A 26,128-nucleotide genomic window follows, 5' to 3' on the forward strand; every position below is an offset into this window, starting at 1 on the left:
TTGCCTGTTACCAGAAAATCTGGCCCTTATTACAGGAGTAGCATGTGGGCTTGAAGAAAAACTGTGATATCAAGATACAAGAATATAATCACCAATGACAGTAAAAGCAATTTTGAGCATTTTTTGACTTTGTTGGGAACAAATGTCTGGGATCAATTGGTGTTAAAATTGCTTTACGTGTTATTCACTCACCGAAATGGAAAAGGCACCGAATACAATAGGGACATTCTGGAAGTTAAATAAATGTATATATGGCTTAAATGATGCCTCAAATGTTTGGTACTTTTCAGTAAGGTCTGTCTTACTAAAATAGAGTTGTCATCAGCATGTTTTAATGGCACCATGAGGGGGACAGATTTAAAGAAATTTTAGGACGTAATTATTTTTTGTGGAGTGGGAGCATTGAATTTGGACGCATTGTCATAAATGGGTTAAAAACAGAATGCAAAATTGGAAGTCAAGCTTCTACATTTTTCAGACAGACTGGTCATGTATCAATTTGCATCAGCAATCTTCTTTGTGAAGGTTCCACTGCTAGTCAAATTGGCCTTCACAGAAAGATACATTGGCTTCTATAACTGAGGTGGAGGAATTATGATATCCAGATGGGCAGCTGAATTGGCTGGGTATCCAAATAAGCTCAGCCAACAGTTTTAAGTATTAGAGTTGAGCACAACTATGACAAATGCTAAGGTGGAAGATGTCATTCGGGGAAATAAGACATTGAAAAAAAAATGGAGCATCATGTTTTGCAATATCCCTCATTGCCAGGAACGTGAAGCTTGTAGTCTTTAATGCTTGGAGTAGTTTGTTTGCAGGCAAAAGGACCTCTGGCAAGTGAGAGAGCTAGAGTTCAATGTCTTTATGTTCCTGTGAGGGTGAAGGGCTAGGTTGGCAGGAATAGGGAGCCCTGGATGACAAAAGATATTGAGGCTTTTACCAGGAAAACGGAGGAATGGCTCAGCTACAGGTGGGATCAAGGTAATCACTGGAGATTTATCAGGGAACACAGGAGTTTACTGAAGAAGGAAATCAGGAGGGTGAGAAGGGGGCACAGGATAGCCTTGGCTGAGAAGATTAGGATGAATCCAATGAGGTACTTTAAGTACATTAAAGGAAAAAGAATGACTAGAGAGAGAATAGGGCCCCTCAAGGACCAAAGTAGACATTTAAGTGTAGAACTACAGGAGATGGACCAAGTTCTCAAGGAATATTTCTCCTCTGTGTTTATCTTGGAGAAAGACATGGGTACTTGGGGAAGTTAGCAGTGATATCTTGGGGACAGTCTATATCACAGCACGAGAGATGTTGGACGCATTAGAATGTGTGGATAAACCTTCTGGTCCTGACCAGATATATCCAAGAACACTGCAAGAGGCTAGAGAAGAAATTGTGGCGACATTGGTTGATATCTTTGCACCATCATTTGCCACAGGTGAGGTTGCGGGAAGACTGGAGAGTAGTGAATGTTGTGCCATTATTCAAGAAGAACTGCAAAGAAAAGCCTGGGAACTATAGACAAATAAACTTAACATCTTTGGTGGGTAAGTTACTTGAGAAGATTCCGAGATAAGATATACATAACATTTGGAAAGACAGGGTTTGATTAGGACCAGGCAGCATGACTTTGAGTGGGAGATCAGGCCTCACAAATTTATTAGAGTTCTTTGATTAAGTGGTCAGGAAGGTTGACAAGGGCTGGGCAGAAAATGTAGTCTATATGGATTTCAGTAAGGTCTTTGATAGGGTTCCATATGGTAGGCTGCTCTGGAAGGTTAGATCGCATGGAAACCATGGGGAGCTGGCAAATTGTATACAAAGTTGGCTTGATGGTAGGAAGCAGAGGCTAATAGTGAAAGGATGCTTGTCAGACTGGAGGCCTGTGACGAGTGAAGTGCCTCAGGGGTCAGTGCTGGGCCCATCGCTGTTTGTTGTCGAGGTCAATGATTTGGTTGAGAATGTACAAGACATGATTAGTAAGTTTGCTGATGATGCCAAAATAGGTGTCGTGGATAGTGAGGAAACTTATCAGAAATTGATCAGGACCTTGATCAGCTGGGAAAGTTGGCTGAGAAATAGTAAGTGGAGTTTAATATAAATAAGTCCGAGGCCCCCTTGCATTTTGGAAAGTCAAATCAAGGTGGGAGTTTCATGGTGAATGGTAGACTCTTAAAGAGTGCAATGGAACAGAGGGATCTTGGAGTTCAGGTTCATAGCTCTCTGAAAGTGGAGTCACAAGTAGACAGGACAGTGATGGCGGCTTTTGGCACATTGGCCTTCATTAGTTGAGGCATCGAGTATAGAGCTTGGGAAGTTATTTTGCAGTTATACAGGATGTTGGTGAGGCCGCACGTCACTTGGGGTATTGTGTTCATTTTTGGTCACATTACTTACTATAGGAAGGATGTTACTAAACTGGAAAGAGTGCAGAGGAAATTTACAAAGATATTGCCTGGATTCAATGATCTGAGTGATATGGAGAGGTCGGACAAGCTAGGAATTTTGTCTTTAGAGTGTAGGAGACTGAGGGGGGGAATCTTATAGAGGTGCATAAGATCATGAGAGGCATGGATAGGGTGAATGCACTCAGTCTTTTTCCCCAGAGTTGTGGAATGGAGAACTAAAAGGCATCAGTTTAAGGTTAGAGGGGAAAGAATAAAAGGCAACCTGAGGAGCAACCTTTTTTACGCAGAGGGTGGCATGCGTACGGAAAGGGCTGCCAGCAGAAGTGGTTGAGGTGGAAACATTAACAACATTTAAAAGGCATTTGGACAAACAAATGGATAGGAAAGGATTAGAAGGATATGAGCCAAGTGCAGGGAAATGGGATTAGTATGGACAGACATTTTGGTTGGCATGGACCAGTTTGGGCCAAAGGGCCCGTCTCCACTCTGTAGGATTCTATGACTCGATGGTACTTCTCATGCAGTAATCAATGGCAATGAGGTTTATGAAGTAAATCTCTCGGATAAAAGTATTGAAATAGTTTTCTTTTGGAGTAAAATCATTAACAGGGATGTGGGAATGTTTAATGTAGAACACAAACAGATCAGCCTTGATATTGCCCCATATCCACTCCTGTTCAGTGTGCACTCCGCCTATTCACAATACAAGTTATTATAGCGTTAATTTACTTTCCTGGTAGCCCCCGGACCTTACTCTCACCGCTGTCAGTGCTGCTGCAAAAATGTAAACCGCTAATCCCATGAGTTAAGTTTTTAAAGGATTAATTTACCTACCTGGCAGTCCCCTGGTCATCACTCTCACCACTCCTGCTGCGGCTGCAAATATGGAGATTGCTGATCCCACAAGGTAAGTTTTTAAAAGGATTAATTTACTTTCCTGGCATCCGCCTAGTCCTCCCTCTCACTGCTCCTTTTCCTGCTGCAAACATGGATGCCACTGATCCCACAAGATAAGGTATTAAAGGATTAATTTACCTTCCCGGCAGCCCCCGGTCCTCGCTCTCATCTCTCCTGCTGCTGCTGCAAAAATGGAGGGATGGGAGGTATGGGATGCAGGGAAATTCTGGATATATAATTAACTAGCTGAAAGACGACAGCAAATGGTAGTGGATGGAAAGTATTCCAACTGGAGGTCAGTGACCAGTGGTGTCCCGCAGGGATCTGTCCTTGGGTCTCTGCTTTTTGTAGTTTTTATAAATGACTTGGATGAAGAAGTGGAAGGGTGTGTTAGTACGTTTGCCGATGACACAAAGGTCAGTAGTGTTGTATATTGTGTTGAGGGCAGTTGCAGGCTACAAGACATTGACAGGATGCAGAGCTGAGCTGAGAAGTGGCCGATGAAGTTCAACCTGGATGAATGTGAAGTGATTCATTTTGGAAGGTCAAATTTGAATGACAGGGTTAAAGACAGGATTCTTGGCAGTGTGGAGGAACAGCAGGATCTTGGGGTCCATCTAGATAGATCTCTCAAAGTTGCCCCCCAAGTTGACAGGGTTGATAAGAAGGCGTATGGTGTTTTGGCTTTCATTAATAGGGGGAATTAGGAGCTGCGAAGTTTTGCTTCAAACTCTATAGTTAGACCACACTTGGTATTGTGTGTCCAGTTCTGGTCGGCTCATTACAGGAAGGATGTAGATGCTTTAGAGAGGATGCAGAGGAAATTTTCCAGGAGGGCTTGTCTTATGAAGAAAGGTTGAGTGAGTTAGGGATTTTCACATTGGCGAGAAGGAAGAGAGACCAGACAGATGTGTACAAGGTAGTGAGAGGCATAGACAGAGTAGATAGCCAGAGACTTTTCCCCAAGGCAGAAACGGCTGTCACCCGGGTCATAATTTTAAGGTGATTTCAGGAAGGTATAGGGAAGATGTCAGAGATAGGTTCTTTATGGAGAGTGTGGTAGGTGCGTGGAATGCACGGTCAGCGGTGGTAGTACAGTGAAAGACATTAGGGACATTTAAGCGACTGCTGGACAACCACATGGATGGCAGTAAATTGAGGGGTGTATAGGTTAAATTGAACTTAGATTAAGATAAATGCTAGGCACAACATTGTGGGCCGAAGGGTCTGTACTGTGCTGTACTGTTCTATGTTCTATATTGTTGAATGTTGATAAAGGCTCAAGGGGCTGGATTGTCTACTTTTGCTCATATTTCTTATGTTTGTATGAAAACCTTAAATGAACCAACGTCCAGTTCAGGCAGTGTATTCCATAGCTTAATTACTCACTGCAGGGAAAAGGCTTAATCTTGTATCATTTTTGCTTGTTTGCTAATCATTTTAAATCTGCCCTCTGTTCTTGATTTTAGCACAAGCGAAACAGTTTCTTCCTATCGACCCCAACATCCATCAGAGCACCTCTCAGCCTTCTTTTCTCGAAGAAAAATAGTACTAACTTCTCCAATGTAAGCTCATAACTGAAGTTACTCATCACTGGCACTAATATTCGATATGATGTCAGCTAACCCTTTTAGATACTTAATCGCTTTACACAACAGAACAAATAATTTTTGTGCCCTCTCCAATGTCTTCACATCCTTTCTAAACTCAAAGTCACGTGGGAAGGCTGGTGAACTAATTTCAGTTTTATCATTAAAGCTATTTTCTCCAGTATTGTAACCATGATAATGTGAAATCATCTCTGAACAGCATGTCCACATGCCAAGTCATCTGTCTTTTTTCACAACTTAAGGTTGATGGCTGATCTCAAGGAAGACAGAGGAAAGGGAGGACACTGAAAGACTCATTGACAAGGGAACAAATTAAGTGTGGATCTTGCTGATAATCCTCATATAATGATATGGGCAACATCTCACACCCCAAACCACATGTAGTCAGAGACACCTACATAAACTCTGTTAAGTAGAAGCAGCAAAAGCTGAAAGAGAGAGTGTGGAACTCTGGTAAGTTTAGTGTTACGATGCTCAAAATTACTGTTGTGCAGAAACATCTCAAAATGGCTTTTTAGAATCTATACAAAAAGCAGCTAGAGATTCCCATATCTACTACATTTGTGCCTCTTGAAAAAGTTCAACTGTTTTTGGGACCTCACTTGCCTTTTGCAAATCCACACTGGTTCTCTCAGATGAACTCACGTTTATCCAAATACATAACCACTCTGTCCCCAGTATCAGGTTCCAGGATCTTCCCACAACTGGAATGAGATTACAGGTTGAAAATCTCAACCTTTCACTATTTTATCCATCTCAAAAGAATACAATGTCAAAAACAGACTTCCAATTTTCCAACTTTCCACAGCTAAATGTATACTTCCATTTCACAGCCACACCATAAACTCTCTCATTTATATCTATGGATTGATGTCCACAGCAGAACTCACACCTGTACTCACCCAGAGTTCACAACTTAAATCAGGTCGCCTACACACATGCCTGCACACCCACTGGTTTGTAATCCAGAGTAGGACTCCCAGCCTCCATCTGGATGAATAGATGAGCTGGCTCGTATTGAATATACCAAGCGTCTTGCTTTAACACAGATAACATCTTGATTCTCAAGAGTTCTAGTAGGAAACGGGAATGTTTGAGAGCAGTTAGGTTCTCAGCGAACAGGATGGTTGAAACTCTGGCGTGAGTTTCAGTATGGCTGCTGTGTAACTGGGGAAGTTTCCACTTTTGATCTATTGAATACATTAGGCAGGATTGAGTTCATCTGAGGGGCAGTCCATTGCCAAATAGTACTCATAAGGGAACAGTTCAGCATTCTCATAAATACCTCCGTACTCTTCATGTACGATTAAATATTATCTTACATGAGTATTTGTGCCAATCTGTTTTTGAACAGCAAAGTCCCCACAAAGAACATAGAGATAAATAATCTGTTTGATCTGGTGTTGCTTGAAGAACAAATGAGGAGTACCAGCAAAATTTCCCCCCAGTCCTCAAACTGTGGTGAAATATTTGAAACTCAGCAAAGCAGAATGATATGGATAAATGATGGGGAACTGAGACTGACCAGCTCATATTCACTGTGTTGTCACGTGAAATGGGATCCAGCAAGAGTTAGCAACTTCTCAAAGTCAACTTTGAATATGGAGGAGGTTGTGCTCCAGCAGGTGGGGAAAGAAGCAAACCACACTTACCTCAGCTTTGTCTCTTGACTGACATTCTTCACGGTAATGTTTTCAAGCTTCGACTCCCTCTGAATTTCACCTTTTTTTTCAGCCAACTGACGATTAAGTTGTTCCAAAGCGATAAGCCGTCTAGGATATTGAGAAGTTTAGTCAAAGACTTTTCTACACTGTTCAGCAGGCAGCGTCATCCTAAAGTTTTCAACAGAAACTCTTCATTCTTATGGTTTACAAAATCGAACGGTTCCTAAGAAGGCTGGGTGTGACCATGGTTAGAAATGTAATGCCTGCAAGGTGAAAGGTGCAAGTAGTACTACTATTCAAAACTCCATGCACAAGGGGATGACAAAGAGGCAGAAATCCAGGCTTGAGGAGTCGGAGATTGTGGTGCTCAGCCTGGAGTCACTTTGCGGTTAGCCTGACATTGACCCAGCCATGCAGGAGGCATACAAAGAGAGGACGGGGCCGCAGAGGGACCTGCAACCTGTTTGGCCAAACAATCTGGTTTGTAGAGCTGTGGATTTTGTGGGCCACATTTACATATGTTATGGGAAGTTTGACTTACTTTTTAGTTATTTAAAGAATCTGCTGGAGTTTTGCCTGCTCTTCAGCCTCAAGTTCCTTATTGTTCTGCATCCAATGGAAGATGGGGAGACTTAATCGTACGCCTGTCTCGGTGTCTGGCTAAAGTAGCCATCTGGCAACAGGGCACGAAGCAGGTTGTCATTTTAAATTGCCCTGCCTCTCTTCCACCGTTACAACTGTGCCTGGGTAGAGAGTCATAGAGAGGTACAGCATGGAAACAGACCCTTCAGCCCAACTCGCCCATGTCAACCAGATATTCTTAGCTAATCTAGTCCCACTTGGCAGCACTTGCCCATATCCTTTTAAACACTTCCTTTTCACATTGCCATGCAGATGCCTCCCAGATGTTGTATTTGTACCAGCTTGTACCACTTCCTGTCAGCTCATTCCATACACATACCAACCTCTGCATGAAAAAGTTGCCCACTGTTCCTTTTTAAATTTTTCCTCTCTCATCCTAAACCTATGTCCTCTAGTTCTCAACTCCCCCAAACCTGACAACATCTTTGTAAGTCTTTACTGAACCCTTTCAAGTTTCACAACGTCCGTGGAGAGGGAACATACTTCAACCACTGGTGGTCTTGAAGCATTTACAGATAGGTGGGAACCACAAGGGATGCAGTGAGTGGTTTGTGGGTGGAATGAACTGCCAAAGGAAGCGGTGTATACAGGTACAGTTAAAAAATTTAAATACAATTTGGATAAGTACATGATTAGAAAAGGTTTGGAAGGATATGGATCAAACACAAGCAAGTGGGACGAGTTTAGTTTGGGAACATGGTCGGTGTGGGCTAGTTGGACTGAACAGTCTCGTTCCATGCTGAATGTAGGATATTTCCAAATAATTTTACTTTAGCTCCCTCCTTTCATTGCACTGTCTCGCAGTATTCCAAACTTGTTAATTAGCTGATTTCTAAAATTGGTGTTGAAATTTATTTAAAAATGGAGAACTGTGTTCTTGAGTGTCACATGATAGTGTGCCCTCCTATAGGCCACAAGATTCCATCTGTTGCAGATGTGTCATATAATGTTGAACAGGTAATTACAAACAAAAGCTGTGTTATTCTCCGATGGGTAGTTGATTTATAGATAAAGAAAGGATCCAGAAGGGAATGATGGAAACTTGTTTTTGTGTTAATCTACAGATTTACAATCAAACATTAGTGAGTCTTTGAAAGTGTTTTGCTGCCTAATTCAAGATCTTTGTCGATAAAACAGCACTCAATGTTTCTTCCAGGTTGTGTTGAACATGAAGGAGTATTGAAGGAGGATGGTAGGTAATAATCAGTAGACCTGCTGTACAGTATTTAAACTCATAGAATGAGGCGTCGCGAGGTTCAGAGTCAATATTGTGCAGTCCCACAGTGAATGTTGCTCATGTGTATACCATTGTTGTCGTATGAATACCCAGCATGGTGGTGGAGGAGTCTGGGATGTAGCTGAAACATATCGTTCGGTATGTCAGACCGTCAGTTCATGATGTATGGGGCAGCTGTCAACATTTTTGTCCATATCCTCAGACAAAAGAGAAGAGGATTACGCAGAATCAGCTATGTCTGCTTTTGTTGCATCTGAATGAAAAGATTTGATTGAAACTGAAACTCTCTAACAATATTATTAGGTGTTTGGTACCACTTCATGGCTATCCTGGCCATTAAAAAGGGCAAATAATGATTAACCAAAATGTTTTTCAATTGAGGATAGTGAGAAACTGGAACTCACTGCCTGCAAGGGTGATAGAGGCAGCTGAAACTTTATTGCTGGAACAGCACAGCAGGTCAGGCAGCATCCAGGGAACAGGAGATTCGACGTTTCGGGCACAGGCCCTTCTTCAGGAATGAGCAGAGAGTGTTCAGCAGGAGAAGATAAAAGGTAGGGAGGAGGGACTTGGAGGAGGGGCGTTGGAAATGTGATAGGTGGAAAGAGGTCAAGGTGAGGGTGATAGGTCGGAGTAGGATGGAGGCGGAGAGGTCAAGAAGAAGACTGCAGGTCAGGAAGGCGGTGCCAGGCTGGAGGGATCCGGCTGAGACAAGGTGGGGGGAGGGGGGATGAAGAAACTGGTGAAGTCCAAGTTCATCCCCTGCGGTTGGAGGGTTCCCAGTCGGAAGATAAGACGCTCCTCCTCCGACCGTCGGGTTGTTGTGGTTTGGCGGTGGATGATTTCCAACGCCCCTCCTCCAAGTCCCTCCTCCCTACCTTTTATCTTCTCCTGCTGAACACTCTCTGCTCATTCCTGAAGAAGGGCCTGTGCCCGAAACGTCGAATCTCCTGTTCCCTGGATGCTGCCTGACCTGCTGTGCTGTTCCAGCAATAAAGTTTCAACTTTGATCTCCAGCATCTGCAGACCTCACTTTCTCCCTGATAGAGGCAGCTACATTCATAACAGTTAAAATGTTTGTATGTACACTTGCAATGCTAAAACATATACACTGTGGGCCAGGTTTAAGGGTTTGAGCTATACGGAGAGGCTGAATAGGCTGGAGCTGTTTTTCCCACAGCGTTGGAGGCTTTATAGAGATTTCTAAGCTCATGAGGGGCATGGAAAGGGTAAATAGACATTGTCTTTTCCCTGGGGATGGGGAGTCCAGAACTAGAGGATATAGGTTTAGGATGAAAGGGGAAAAAATTTAAATGGGACCTCAGGGACAATTTTTTCACACAAAGGGTGGCATGTGGATGGAATGAACTGCCAGAGGAAGTGGCACAAGCTGGTACAATTACAACATTTAAGAGACATCTGGATGGATGTATGAAGAGGAAGGGTTTAGAGGGATTTGGGCCAAGCGCTGGCAAATGGGATGAGATTAGTTTGGGGTATCTGGTCAGCATGTTGGACTGAAGGGCCTGTTTCCATGTTGTACATCTCTATGACACAATAACTCTAAGTGCTGGAAAACTGAATTAGAATTGTAATGTTTTTGACCTACACAGACTCGATGGGCCGAAGGCACTTTCTCTGAGGGGTAGATCTCTCTGACTCAAAATCTAACCACCTTGCTGTGTGCCTGCTGTAGACAACACTGGATAAGGCAGATTTCTTTCCATAAAAGGATATTAATAAATCAAATTGTTGTTTTTAACAAAAATTTAAAGTGCCATGCTCATTACAGATACTAGCATTTCAATGCATGTTTATTTAATCAATGAAATTAAAATTCCATTGCTCTTGAGGGGAGTCCTGGCTTCTAGATTTACTGAACCGAAAGTAAAATACTGCAGATTGCAAAAATCAAATGAAAGCAGAAAATGTTGGAAAATGGTAGGTGGTGGAAAAATAGATTAAAAGTCCAATAACATTCCTAAGTAATCTAATGTTCCAGTCCCACCCAATTTAGAATTAAAACCTGGTATAATGATAGCAATGTAACAATTGTTGATTCTTAATAAAACCCATCTGGTTCACAGATGTCCTTTAGGAAAGGAAATCTGCAAATGTGCCATCCTTACTATTGTCCACACATGACTCCAGAACCACAGCAATTTGGTTGTCTCTTGACTGCCTTCTGAAATGGTTGACTCAGTCAGTCAATCAGCTCAAGAGCAATTAGGGATGGACAATAAATGCTGGTTCAACCTGCGATGCCAACATCCCATCAACTAACATAAAAAAAAGAGCAGGTCTAGCAATACCTGTGAAGAAAGAAATAGAATTAATATGTTGTGATGATTTTTGCCTTTCCTTTCATTTCTGATTCATAATTCTAATTTTTGTTTGTTTTTTTACTTTCTTTGTCCTTTCTCATATTTCTTAATTTATAAATTTTCACTTATATAGCACAGTTAATGCAGAAAGACATTGTGACGTGCTTGCATCATCAGCCAAAGTGGAGCAGTTCTTTTTTGATTATGCTTTCTCTACAATCAAGAGGGTTGTCCATTAAGAGGAAACTGAGTGAGTTAAGTCTATGCTCTGGATGTAGGTATGCTCGCTGAGCTGGAAGGTTCATTTTCAGACATTTCGTTACCATACTAGGTAACATCTTCAGTGAGCCTCTGGACGAAGCACTGCTGACGTTTCCTGCTTTCTATTTATATGTTTGGGTTTCCTTGGGTTGGTGACATCATTTCCTGTTCTTTTTCTCAGGGGGTGGTAAATGGGGTCCAAGTCAATGTGGTATCATGGTAGCCCACAAACCCACAATACACTAAAACAGCAACTAATGAACTTGAAAGACCCTATACAGACAACAAGCAAAACTAATGTCATTTTCAAAATATTGTAACAAACACTACATTGGATAAACAGGCAGAAAACTAGCCACCAGGACACATGAACATCAGCTAGCCACAAAATGACATGACCATCTCTCACTAGTATCCTTACATACAGATTAGGGAGGACACCACTTCGACTGGGACAACACATCCATTCTAGGACAAGCCAGAGACACGCACGAGAATTCCTAAAAGCATGGCATTCCAACTGGAACTCTATCAACAAACAGATTGACTTGAACTCCATTTACCACCCCATAAGTAAAAGAACAGGAAATGACGTCACCACAGGAAATAACATCACTAACCCAAGGAAACCCAAACATATAAATAGAAAGCAGGAAACATCAGCAGTGCTTCATCTGGATGCTCACTGAAGATGTTACCTAGTATGGTAACGAAACATTTGAAAATGAACCTTCCAACTCAGCGAGTGAACCATCCAGAACCTCAACCTGAGCTACAAATCTTCTCAGAACTTGCTAAAGTCCATGTTCCCTGGAGTTCAGAAGGACATTAGATGATGCCACTGAAATTTACAAGATTACTTTCCTGGGCAGGGTATCTGGAAAACGGGGAAAAATGAGTCGATAAGGGACTAATTGTTTAGGATGGAGATGAGGAGAATTTTTTTTTCCCCCACAGTTTGTGAATCTTTGGAATTCATTACACAAGAGAGTTGTGGATTCTCAGTGAAAACACATTTAAGGCTAGGATAGCCATCATTTTGGTCTCAAGAAATTCAGAGATATGGGGAGTGGACAGGAAAGCAGAGTAGAAACCACGATCATACTGAATGGTCGTGTAGGCCTGACAGATATAGGATTTACTCCAATTCCTTTTACTTACTTGCTTATTTTCAGATCAAGTGCCTTTTTTGAAAGGATGATCTGATTTATCTCCCTTCCTACGTGAACTTTCCTGTGCACCATTACCTCAACCTTTACCTTAACAGGTACAAACCTGTTTTGCACAAATCCCTTACAATGACACACAGATGCAAAGCATGGCTCCCCTCTTTACCTGGTGGAGACCCATTTTTCCACTTCATGATTAGGTAACAAGCCAGTCCCAGGAGGCCTTAATTTCAAACCTGGCTCCATTTTCAATTTGTCTCCAGGATGAAGTAAAGCTGCAGAGAAAGATAGATTTACAGATGAAAGACAACTCTTCAAACTTGATGTCAATAGTATTTTCCACTGTAACATTACACCAATAATTTGTATAGCCTTGCAAAGATAGTAAAACATGCCAAAATGCTTCACAAGACTTATCAACAACAGCTGTACAAGGACATAAGAGGGTGATACCAATAGCAAAGTCAAACAGTCAGTTTTAAGAAGCATCTTTTAAAAAAAAAGTGGAGAGAGTTTGAGGGGTTTACTGAGAGAACTCCTAGAGCTCACAATAGTTGATGGCACATTCACCAGACATGGAGTGTGAAAAATCAGGGTAACCAGAAGCCAAGATAGATTGACGAGTGTAGGAATGTTGGGGATGAATTGATCTTGGTATACATGAGATAAAATATGGGCAGCAGGGTTTTAGAGGAACTTGGAATTTAGGGAGTTTGTGGGGACAAAGATAGAAAGCCAGTCAAGAGTGTGACAGAATTGCGAAATCTAGGGGGTCAGAGGAATGGAGTGAGGATTTCAGCAGTTATGACATGGAGACAGAACCCCTGTACTTGTAACACAGTAAAATTACACCTTCAAAAGACTCTCAAAATTAATCCCAATGGTTCCTAGTTGAAAAGTGTGGTGCTGGAACAGCACAGTAGGTCAGGCAGCATCCAAGGAGCGGGACAGTTGACGTTTTGAGCATAAGTTCTTCATCAAGTGGGGGTAAGGTATCTGGGAATGCGATATGTAGATGGAGGTGGGGGGTGATGGTGATAGGCCGGAAAGGAGAGTGGAAAGAGATAGGTGGGAAGGAAGATGGACAGGTAGGACAGTTCAAGAGGGTGGCGCCAAATTGGAAGGTTAGATCTGGGATAAAGTGGGATGAGGGGAAATGAAGAAACTGGTGAAATTGAGATTGATCCCTACTCTTGTACCAAATCACAATCCCTTGCACTTATCCAGATTGAACTCCCACTGCCATTTTTCTGCCCATTGACCTGTTTGATCAGGATCCTTTTGTAATCTTGGAAAACCTTCTTCACTGTCTACTATGTCACCAATGTTGGTGTTGTCTGCAAACTTACTAACCATGCCTTCTACATTCTCATTCAAATCATTTAATATAAATTACAAACAAAAGAGGACCCAGAACAGATTGTTTCCTGGTTGATTTTCTGAAGATATCAATCAGGGTCACCTTTACAATTCACTCAGATAAAGGCAGTAATACTTATAATTTAGTTTTTTTTTATTTTCTGAGATTCTAAGAGCTGATAAAGAGGTTAAGGAAGGGAGCTTCTGAATATTCAAGTTGTAGAATCAACAGCCAGATTCCATTTTTTCAGAAAACTAATCCAAATTATGACCAATCCTTGACAAACTGACTGTCTCATCCATGAGTAAATGATTGGTGGAGATGGAGCCCAAAGATATAGATATATATCGATATATAAACATATCAACCTTCTTCCTCAACTGAGGAATCCTCACCACCACGTTTTACAGGGCCCTCAGCCATGTCCAACCCATCTCCCACACTTCAGCCCTCACTCCTCCTTTCCCACTCATAACAGCGAAAGGGACCCCTAGTTCCCACTTACCAGCCTTCACCAGCATCAAATCAAATCCTCTCCCTTCTCTTGTCAGCCTTCCCCAGTGATTGTTCCTCTGGAACACCTTGGTCCATTCCTTGCCCACTCCTAACACCACCCTTCACCCCATGGTACTTTCCCCTGCAATCACAGGTGTAAATCCCACTTGTTTATTTCCTCACCATCCAAGGCCCAGACACACCTTCAAGATGAAACAGCGATTTACCTGCTCTTCATTCAATCTAGTCTATTGTATTCACTGCTCATAATGTGGTCTCCTCTACAGTGGAGAAATGAAATGTGGACTGGGCGACTGCTTTGCGCAACACCTTTGTCCTGTCTGCAAAAATGACCTCCAGCTTCCTATTGCCAGCCACTTCGACACATCACTGTGCTCCCTGACCAAGATCTCTGCCTTGGGCTTGCTGCAATGTTCCCACAAAGTTCAGCACAAGCTGGAATAACAGCAAGTCATTTCCTGCTTGGGGATCCTGCAGCCTTCAGGGCTCAACATTGAGTTCATTAAGTTCAGGGCCTGAGCACCTTCTCCCATGTCTTTACCTTAACCCTGACACACCAGGCCCTTGTCTTTATGTGGGCTGCTACGACAACAACCTTATTGTCAGCTACTAATTGCTCCTATTAGCAGCTATGGATTCTGCCAGGCTGAGTTATACCCAATCATATGTCTGCCCTACCTTTCTCTGTCTGTCTGTCTCTCTCTGGGCTCATCTCCACCAATCATTTGTTCTTACCTCCCAACCCCACCAACACATCTTCAGCATATATGCCAACCTTTTCCAAGCTACAATCAGATCTGAACAAGAGTCACTGGACCCAAAATGTTAACTGTGCTTTCTCTCCATAGATGCAGCCAGACCTGTTGAGTTATTCCAGTAATTTATGTTTTTGTTTCCTAGTTCCAGAGTTCGCAATTCTTTGGGGTTTTTTTTGTTTAATGTTTATGCCTGTTTGTTTTCCTTTTGACACAAACTATTACTCACAGTCCAAAAGTCACCCTTAGCTCACAGTCCGCAGTTCACAGCTCCAATCAAAAATTATAAAAGAATAGAACAAAAAATTATTAGAAATCGGTAAGGGCTCTTATACTAGAAGTGTCTAGTTGAAGAAACAATACAAAATTAATTTCATTACTGTAATTATTTACAGATTACATAAATTTGATTTGCTTTTTTTTAAGATTACTCAGTGTGGAAACAGGCCATTTGGCCCAAGTCCACACCGACCCGCCGAAGCGCAACCCATTCCCCTACATTTACCCCTTCACCTAACACTACGGGCAATTTAGAATGGCCAATTCACCTAACCTGCACATTTTTGGACTGTGGGAAGAAACCAGAGCACCTGGAGGAAACCCATGCAGGCATGGGGAGAATGTGCAAACTCCACACAGTCAGTTGCCCGAGGCGGGAATTGAACCCAGGTCTCTGGCGCTGTGAGCAGCAGTGCTAACCACTGTGCCACTGTGCCGCCCACCTTGCCTTTTTTATTCATTGTCACATGTTCTAAAGTATAGTGAAAAACTTTGTTTACGAACAGTACAGGTGAATCGTAGTAAGCAAGGACATACAGATCATAGAATAGAAAAAAAACTTAGAGGCATGCAGGTTATGTTGCATCAGGTGTGCACTAGGCAAGATCAGCATTATTTGAAGCTTTGGAGTCCATTCATCGGTAATAACAACTGGGTAGAGGCTGTTCCTGCGGGTGCGTGTGTTCAAGCTTCTATATCTTCTGCCTGACGGAAGAAGTTGTAGCACAACATTACTGGGGTGGGATGGGTCTTCGATGATGTTGGCAGCCTTTCCGTAGCAACAAACCATGTAAATGGAGTACATGAATGGAAGGATGGCTTCATAATGGTCCAGACTGTGCACATCACCTTTTGTAGTTTCTTACAGTCCTGGGCAGAGTAGTTGCCATACCAGGCTATTATGTACAGTATGCTTTCAATGGTGCATCTATAAAAGTTGGTGAGGGACCTTTTGGGCATGCTGAATTTTCTGAGCTGCCTGAGGTAGAAGAGGTGTTGTTGTGCCTTCTTGACCGTCACATCTATATGGGAAGTGTAGGACAGGTTGTCGGTTATTATCACTCCTAAAAAGTTGATGTTCCCCACATTCTCGACCTCAGTTCCATTGACGTGGTGCAATGAGAGCAACATCTGTCAACATTGACAAAACTAAAAAAAAACTGATCAGAAATTCAGAAAGAAAGGAGGAGAACACAGCCCACCTACGTCATCAAGTTCTCAATTTCCTTTCTGTATTCGGAATAGTCGTTGTTACAAATCTGTCCTACCACAGTTGTGTTATCAGCAAACTTGCAGATGGAGTTAATTCAGAGGTTGGCAAAAGTCGTGGGTGTACAGTAAGTACAGTAGGAGGCTGAGGACTCATCCTTGGGAGGGATCCAATGTTGAGTACTTTTGTGGAGGAGGTATAGTCTATCTTCACTGATTGCGATCTGTGGGTCAGAGAAATGACGATCCAGTTGCAGAGGGCAAGGTCAAAGATCTTGGAGTTTTGAGATCAATCTGGAGGGGATAACGTTGTTGAACACGGAGTGTAGTCAATGAGGAGGAATCTTACGTCCAGATGTTCCAGGGCTAGGGTAATGGTGTCCGTTGTGGACCTGTTCCATCAGTAGGCAAATTATAGGGGATCAGGGCAGGCTGGGAGACTACAGTTGATGCGGGCCATGACCAGCCTCTCGAAGCACATGAATATGACCTATATTAGGACAGAACTAGTCCCAGCTTTGTCTCAATTAATCTCCTTCTCTTCTGATAAGAGTCCCTTGGGTGGGTGCATATTGCATTCAATCAATCATGAATGCTTTCACAACCATACAGAACATCACTGACCCCGATACTTCCCATCCATGCTCCTCAATTTTACATGCCTTAATCAAATCAAATCCAATCTTTCTTCATAGCTACAGTTATCTAAGTCTTGGCAACGTCCTCATGAATCTCCTATATCCCTTAGCAGTTCAATTACATCTATTCTGTAATGAGGTGTTAAGAATTGCAGACAGTACTGAAGTTATGACTTAACTCGAGGTTTTATAGTTTTGTAGTCCAACTTCCTTAATCTCAAATTCCATACCTCAGCTAAAAAAAAAGTGATTCCATATGGCCTTTTAATAATCTTATTTACTTGTCCAGCTAACTTCAGGGAATTGTGGATATTCACTCCTAGTGCTCTCACTTCCTCTACACTTCTTAGTATTAAATACACTTTGCTTTGCCTGGTTTACCCACCCCAGTACCTCACCACTCACTTCTCCAGGTTGAATTCCATAAGTTAATTTTCGTGCTATTAACTAGTGCTTTGATAGCACAGAATTAGTCAGAGATGTACAGCCCAGAAACAGACCCTTTGGTCCAACTCGTCCATGCTGACCAGATATTCACATTTATCTGGTTCCATTTGCCAGATCTCTAAACCATTCTGATACATATCCCCATCCAGTTGCTTCCTAAATGTTGTAAATGTACCAGCCTCCACCACTTCCTCTGGCAACCCATTCCATACATTTTGTATGAAAAAGTTGCCTCGAAGGTCCCTTTTAAATCTTTCCCCTTTTAACATAAACCAATACCCACTAGCTCTGGACTCCCCCACTCCAGGGAAAAGATCATGTCTATCTACCCTGTCCATGCCCCTCATCATCAGTTTATAAACCTCTAAGGTCACCCCTCAGCCTCTGATGCTCCAGGGAAAAAGCCCCAGCCTTTTCAGCCTCTCCCTAGTTGATATGATACACAAGGTGGCCATTCAATGCCCATTGTGTCTGTATTAGTTATATTATCTAGAGACAATCTCTCCATATCCCTGCATACTTTTTCTATCCAAATAAACATCCAATACCTTCCTGAATGCCTCAACTGAATCTGCCCTGACAATATTTCCAAGTAGTGCATTTCATATCCTAACTATTTAATGAGTGAAAAATTATTTTCTCACATCACTCTTGCTTGAGTTGCACATTACTTTTAACCTACGTCTTCTTGCACTTTCACCTTCTATGAGCAGAAACACTGATCTCTTTCCAGCCCATTCATGATTTTGAAAACCGCTGTCAAATTTCCTCTCAGCCTTCTTGGCTACAAGAAGAACAGACCCAACTACTTCAATCTGTCCTCATAATTGAAATTTCTCATTTCTGGGACCATTCTTGTAAACCTTTTTTTGCATCTTCTCCAAATGCATTCACATCTTTCCATGTGGTACCCACAACTGTACACATTAGTTCAGTAGAAGTTGAACAAGTGTCTTCTACAAGCTCAAGATTACCTCTTTTCTCTTGTACTCTGCAACCCAATCAAAGTTTCTAGCCTTGCTGCCCTCAATGATCTGTTTAACATATACATTCAGATCCCTCTGCTCCTGAACTCCATTGAGAATTGTAGGCCCTATTTTACATTGTCTGTCAATGTTTTCCGACCAAAGTTCACTACCTCACAACTTTCTGCATTGAATCACATCTGCTAACTATCTCTACATGCCAACAACCTGTCAATGTCCTTTGGGAGTTCCATATTATCCTACTCAGTTTACAATTCTTCCAAAATTGGTGTCATCTGCAAACTTTGAAATTCTTCCCTGTGCATCAAGATCCAGATCATTAACTGATATCAGGTAAAGGAATCTTCAAAACTGATCCTTGGGGAATTCTACTATGAATCTTCCTCCCGCCCGAAAAATATTAATTGAGCATTAAGCTCTATACTCTATAACTCGGCCTCACAGCGCCAGAGACCGGGTTCAATTCCCACCTCAGGCGACTGACTGTGTGGAATTTGCACATTCTCCCCGTGTCTGTGTGGGTTTCCTCCGGGTGCTCCGGTTTCCTCCTACAGTCCAAAGATGTGCAGGTTAGTTGAATTGGCCATGCGAAATTGCCCGTAGTGTTAGGTCTGAAAATGTGTTGCTGGAAAAGCGCAGCAGGTCAGGCAGCATCCAAGGAACAGGAGAATCGACGTTTCAGGCATAAGCCCTTCTTCAGGTGTTAGGTGAAGGGGTAAATGTATGGGTGGGTTGCGCTTCGGCGGGTCGGTGTGGATTGTTGGGCCGAAGGGCCTGTCTCCACACTAAGTAATCTAATCTAATCAACTCAGCCAATTTTGAGTTCATGATGCCATGATTTGTATAACATCTGTCACAAGCTTGTTGAGTGGCAAACGCCTTCTAGAAACCAATGTATAATACATAAACAGCATTATCTCTTCAAAACATACCAGCAAAATGAATTCCGCCTTAGAAACCCTGAATCTTTTCAAACTTTCTCTCTGTGAGATTACCGATTCTATTCTGAATAAATGTTTCTAGAAGGTTTTCACCAATAAAGTTAAACTGACAGATTCTTGATCAATAGGAGAATCAAGAACTATGAGGAAAGAGCAGGAAAGTGGGCATGAGGAATGTTAGATCAGTGGGGGAAGGGGAAATGAGGAAACTGTTGAAGTCCTGGGGTTGAAGTGTTCCGAGGCGGAAGATGAGGCGTTCTTCCTCCAAGCGTCTAGTGGGGAGGGGTCTGTTTTCCCTCCCCACTCCTTTCCGCCTTCCGCAAAGACCGTTCCCTCCGTGACTACCTGGTCAGATCCACGCCCCCCTACAACCCACCCTCCCATCCTGGCACTTTCCCCTGCCACTGCAGGAACTGTAAAACCTGCGCCCACCCCTCCTCCCTCACCTCTAACCAAGGCCTTAAAGGAGCCTTCCACATCCAAGGTTTTACTTGCACATCCACTAATATCATTTATTGTATCCATTGCTCCCGATGCGGTCTCCTCTACATTGGGGAGACTGGGCGCCTCCTAGCAGAGCGCTTTAGGGAACATCTCCGGGACACCCACACCAATCAACCACACCGCCCCGTGGCCCAACATTTCAACTCCCCCTCTCACTCTGCCGAGGACATGGAGGTCCTGAGCCTCCTTCACCGCCGCTCCCTCACCACCAGACGCTTGGAGGAAGAACGCCTCATCTTCCGCCCTGGAACACTTCAACCTCAGGGCATTAATGTGGACTTCAATAGTTTCCTCAGTTCCCTTTCCCCCACCTCACCCCAGTTCTTAACTTCCAGCTCAGCACTGTCCCCATGACTTGTCTGGACTTGAGCTACCTGCCTATCTCCTTTTCCACCTATCCACTCCACCCTCTCCTCCCTGACCCATCACCTTCATCCCCTCCCCCACTCACCCATTGTACTCTGTGCTACTTTCTCCCCACCTCCCTCCTCTAGCTTATCTCTCCATGCTTCAGGCTCACTGCCTTTATTCCTGATGAAGGGCCTTTGCCCGAAATGTTGATTTCGAAGCTTCTTGAAAGCTGCCTGAACTGCTGTGCTCTTCCAGCACCACTAATCCAGAAGAATCTGGTTTCCAGCATCTGCAGTCATTGTTTTTACCTCGGAATGTTAGATCAGCCATGATCCCATTGAATGGGAGAGCAGACACAAGAGGCTGAAAGGTCTATTCCTGTTCCTATTTCTTATGGTCCCATGAAACCCATGTCCTCAGAAACCTAGCCTGGAGTTCTCGATTATCATCCAGTGACATTGCTACTAAACTACCACCTCCCCTTCATTTTCCATAGCTCTGGCCACATTTACTCTACACATAGACATCTTCCTTTTCCAGCACTGTAACTGTCTCCTTAGCAAACACTGCCACCCCGCACCCTTCCTTCCTTTCTCTATTTTTCCTGAATAACTTATACCCAGGAATATTTAACACATTATCTTACCCTTCCTTGATCCAGGCCTCTGTCACCACCACAACAACACAAATCCACACTGCAATCTGGGTTGTAACTCTTAAATTTATTTACATACTCTGTGTATTAACATACATGCATTATGCATTGGATGTCCTTCCTTTTTCTCCTACCCGATTTCGGTGATTAAATTATTATTCTGCATGCTAGTGCCAGCTGTTTCCCTGCAAGCCCTATGCCAGCAAGACCTAGTATTCTGCTCTACTAATCGTTCTTGGTTCCCATGCCCATACCAAGCAAGTTTAAAGTCCACCCAATGGCACTAGCAAGATGCCGACAAGGTGTTCAGGTGCACCTAATTTGTACAGGTACTATTTTTGCCAGAGCCACTCCCAGTCCCTCATGAATCTAAAGACCTCTCTACTGCACAAAATTTCCAGCAATATATCCATTATCCTGTTATTTCTATACTCACTTGCACGTGGCATTGGAGTAATGTAGAGATTACTAAATTATGTAGTGACATGACTAGACAGGAGCCCAGACTTCTGAGGTGAGTAAACAAATTTATTTATTTGAGTAGATGGAACACCTGTAACTGCAAAATAATATAAATGCACACCTCCAATAGATAACACTGAGAAAATTGCTTCTGCTCAATGTGCCAGTCAATCTACTCACAGATACCAGAAATAGTAGAGGTAACATTGGTTGTGTGGCACTACTATTATGTTAAATGGAGTAGATGCTAAACTCTGTTACAGGCTTTTTGGGATGAATCGGCTCGCTTCCATGGATATTGAACCCTGTCATTCATTCAAAAGTGAAGTTAATCCCTGATAAATTGCATAATGTTCAACATAATTCACAATCCCCCACATATAGAAATATCCAAGTCCACATGCAGCAACAACTGGACAATATTTAGGCAAGTGGTGTGCAACATCTTTTCCAAATATGTAGCAAACAGCATCTCCAAGAAGACAGAATCTAACCATCACCCCTTGATAGCTACATCCTGGAGGCTACCATTGACCAGAAACTGAACTGGACCAGTCATATCAGTGCTGTAAGTTAAGAGGGGGGTTCAAAGCTTGGAAGTTTTAGAAAGCTTTTGTGACAATGCCATTTAACAAGGTCATTTTGTTTCTTTAAGAGAGGTTGTAAAGGTAGAGATGTCGAGGAGGCTAGAAAGAACCTCACTTAACAGTGGCAAGGGAGTGACTAGTTCTCCCCTTTCAGGTTTTTTCGAGTTTGGTTTACCTGTGGCAGTCACAAGATGTTGCAGTCCAGGAAGGTTGTATCTTCAGCACATGATTCCTGACTGACTTTCTCTCTGAAATGTTCCGCCCGTAAGAATTGGTGTTTCATTTACCTTTTTTGCCAAGGGGTGTGTTTATGGGACGTTACTGGATTGAAACAGTTCCTTAGTTAAGATTAGATTAGATTAGATTAGAGTGTAGAAACAAGCCCTTCGGCCCAACAAGTCCACACCGACCCGCCGAAGCGAAACCCACCCATACCCCTACATTTACCCCTTACCTAACACTACGGGCAATTTAGTATGGCCAATTCACCTGATCCTGCACATCTTTGTGATGTGGGAGGAAACCGGAGCATCCGGAGGAAACCCACGCAGATACGGGGAGAACGTGCAAACTCCACACAGTCAGTCGCCTGAGGTGGGAATTGAACCCGGGTCTCTGGCGCTGTGAGGCAGCAGTGCTAACCACTGTGCCACCGTGCCGCCCACAAAGTTGCTGATTAAGGTCAGTTAAGTTTTCCAATAGATAAAATATTCTAATTTCCGTTTTCTTTTGCTTATGTTTCAACTGTAATGTTTAAATACTTTCTGTGCTGCTTAAAGCCAAGTGGTTTAACCAGCTGTATCACACCTGGAATATCCACTTCACATCTGCCTTTAAAATAAGAAAAAGTTAGGGTCTAGGCTACCTTCTTAAAATATTTTGAAGGGGTCTAGCCTGGTCCATAACACTTTGGATAAAGCTAGAGGTTGTTGTTCAAAATCAATCCACTTGAAACTGGTGGTAATACACTGGCATGAATTGAGAATTTGTTAGCTGACAGAAAATAGGAGGAATAAAAACGTTGTTAGTGAACTGGAAAGGAGTGACACATGGGCACCTCTGGGATCAGTATTTGGGCCTCAGCTATTCACAATATATTTCAATGATGTGGATGAGGGAAACGAGTTCAATATCTTCAAGTTTGTAAATGACAATTCTAGGTGGGATTGAGAGTGGTGAAGAGTATGGGAAGAGTTATTGGTACAAGTTGAGTGAGTGGGCAAATACATGGCAGATACAGTATAGTGTGGAGATTGGCCAATGAGGTGAGAAAAACAGAATGATAGAATATTACTTAAATGATGATAGATTGGGAAATATTGATATTCAAAGGATATACATGAAGTGTCCTTGTATACAGGTCACTGAAACCAAGTATTCTGGTGCTGCAAACATTTAGGGAGCCACATGGCTTGTTGACCCTCACCACAACAGGATTTGAATACAAGGAAGTATTACTGCAGCTGTACAGCGCTTGGAGAGACCACATCTGGAATATTGTGCGAACTCCTGCTCTCCTTATCCAAGAAATATACATGCAATAGAGGGTACCAGAAAAGGTTCATCTAACTGAAAACTGTGGTGGTCAATCTTCCAAATGAGGGAGTGGGTCAACTCGGCCTGTATAAATTGATGTTCAGAAGAATGAGGAGGAAATCTCATTGAAATATTCAATTCTGACAGGGCTGAAAGACTGGAGGTAGGGGTGATATTTTCTTTAGCTGGGGATCCAAAGCAACCAGGTCTCATGATATGTGGTAGGCGATTTTGGACTGAGATATGGAGAAATTTCTTCACTCAGAAAGAGGGTGGTGAACCTATGGAATTCTCTAAAGAAGAGGATTGTGGAGCTAAAGTGAATGAATATATTCAGGAATTAATTAAATTTCTAGAGATTAAAGGTGGGGCAGTGCAGGAATAAGATATTGATAGACAGATTAGCCATGATCGTGTCAAATAGAAAACAGCTCAATGGGCTAAACCTTTTTTAAAAAAATCATTCACAGGATATGGTCATTACTTGTTAGACCAGCATTTATTGTTCCTCCTTAATAGGCAAATAAGAGTCAAACACATCAGGTCTGGAGTCAGATGTGGTCCACACCAGGTAACAATGGCAGTTTCCTTCCATAAAGCATTTTAGTGAACCATATAGTTTTTTCTGATGATCAGCATTGGTCAATATTAGACTCTTAAGATTTATAGTGAATTCAAATTCCACTATCTATCATAGTGGGATTCCAATTCGAGTCCCTAGAAAATATCTAGGTCTCTGGATTAACAGTAAAGCAATTATGTCACTAAGCCATCAGATTCCCCTCAATGGCCTATTCCTTCTCTGAATTTCTATATTTTTACTTCTGCAGTGAGTATCTCATCATCCAAATCCCAAAACCTATCCAACATTCACAACTCAGGCATGTGATGGAATATTCTCCATTCACCTGGATGAGTTAAGAAGCTCAAGCACCTTCACTCCCTGCACCCCTTCACACACAGTGGCAGCAATATAAATCATCTACAAGATGCACAACTGCCAAGCTTCCTTTGGCAGCATCTTCTAAACCTGTAAGCTCCACCATCTAGAAAGACAAAGATACCTGGAAACACTACCATCTGTAAGCTCCCCTCCAAGTCACTTCCGTCCTGACTTGGAAATACACTACATTTCCTGCAGCATCTTCAGGAGAAAAATCCTTCAATTTTCTTCTGAACAGCACTGTGGGTGCATGTGCAACACACCTCTGCATCAATACAAGAAGGCAACTGCCATCCTCTCTGGAATAATTAAGAATCAACAACAAATTCTGGCCGACATTCCAAGAAAGAATAAAACGCCTTTATAAAACATTGGTTTGGTTTCAAATGGAGGACTGCGTTCAATTCTGCATCAGAAAATTCATGAGAATTGCTCTGGATACAGCGGCAAGGGGATAAACTGAATAACAGGATTGGTCTTCTTCAAAGAAAGAGGGTTTGAAAGAAGATTTAAAAGAAGTGTTACGGTTCGTAAGGGATCTAGACGAGTCAATGAAGAGGAGCCATTCTCAACGATGGAAGGTTCAAGAACCGGAGGATACCAATTAAATCTACAAGTATGATAGAATACTCTCCAGAAAGCTGGGGGTTGGCTAATGTGGTGCCATTATTTAAGGAAAGCTGTAAGAAAAAGCCAGGGAATTCTAGACCAGTGAGCTTTAAGTCACAAGGATTTACAAGGATGTTACCAGGACTGGGGGAGTTTGAATCATAGGAACAGACTGAATAGGTTGAGGCTTCTTTTTCTGAAGTGTTGGAAGCTGAGGGGTGACCTTACAGAGGTGTATGAAATCATGGGAGGCATGGAAAGGGTGAATAGCCAAGGTCTTTTTCCTAGGGTGGGGAAGTCCAAAACTAGAGGGTGTAGATTTAAGGAGGGAGAAGAAAGATTTAAAAAGGACCTCAGGGGTAATTTTTTTCACACTGAGGGCGGTGCACCTATGGAACAAGCTGCCCAAAGGATTGGTGGAGGCAGTTATATAATAACAGAAACGTTATATAATAATAAAACAACAACAACAAAACTTAAAAGGCATCTGGATGGGTATATGATTGGAAGGGTTTAGAGGGATATGGGTCAAACGCTGTCAAATCAGACAAGGTCATATTGAGACTTCCTAAGAGAAGGTGAGGACTGCAGATGCTGGAAGTCAGGGTCAAGAGTGTGGTGCTGGAAAAGCACAGCAGGTCAGGCAGCATCTGAGGAGCAGGAGGATTGACATCAATTGTCCTGCTCCTCGGATGCTGCCTGACCTGCTGTGCTTTTCCAGCACCACACTCTTGACTCAGATTGGGATCTCTCATCGGCACAAACAAGTTGACCCAAAGGGCCTGTTGCTGTATGACTCTATGACTACCTGGATGTGCGTAGGTCCAACAGCACTCAAATAGTCTGATTGGTACTACATCAACCACCCTCAATATTCACCATTTACTCACTCCATCAGTGAACGTAACATATACAAGATGCACTGAAGGAATTCACCTTTGAGAACATCTTCCAAAAAGGGATTGCAATTGGATTTCCTTATACAGCTAAGATGAATCAAATCTTCCTGATTCAACTGCATGTAACTTTATCCCTTAGGAGTGAATCTCTTATAAAGAGTCCAGGAGAATGGTAGGGCGGAGGAATGAAGTCTTTGCATTAAAAGCATGGCTAGGGATCATGCATAGTGAAGCATCTGGGA

General features: G+C 42.6%; 1 protein-coding gene across 2 annotated transcripts in view; it reads right to left on the minus strand.

The window, feature by feature from the left end:
• efcab12 (EF-hand calcium binding domain 12) overlaps positions 1–26,128 on the minus strand; it is a 61,202-nt gene that overhangs the window by 16,947 nt on the left and 18,127 nt on the right. For both annotated transcript variants that reach the window (XM_087994560.1, XM_043708416.2), the window contains exons 4-5: positions 12,376–12,484; positions 6,565–6,684 (exon numbers count right to left, since the gene is read on the minus strand). In XM_087994560.1, the coding sequence (XP_087850686.1) occupies positions 6,565–6,684; positions 12,376–12,484 (229 nt within the window). The remainder of the gene's footprint in view (positions 1–6,564; positions 6,685–12,375; positions 12,485–26,128) is intronic.

The sequence above is a fragment of the Chiloscyllium plagiosum genome, unplaced genomic scaffold (assembly GCF_037043375.1).
Source record: "Chiloscyllium plagiosum isolate Xiang-an unplaced genomic scaffold, Cpla_swu_hap1 HiC_scaffold_14, whole genome shotgun sequence".
NCBI lineage: Eukaryota > Metazoa > Chordata > Chondrichthyes > Orectolobiformes > Hemiscylliidae > Chiloscyllium > Chiloscyllium plagiosum.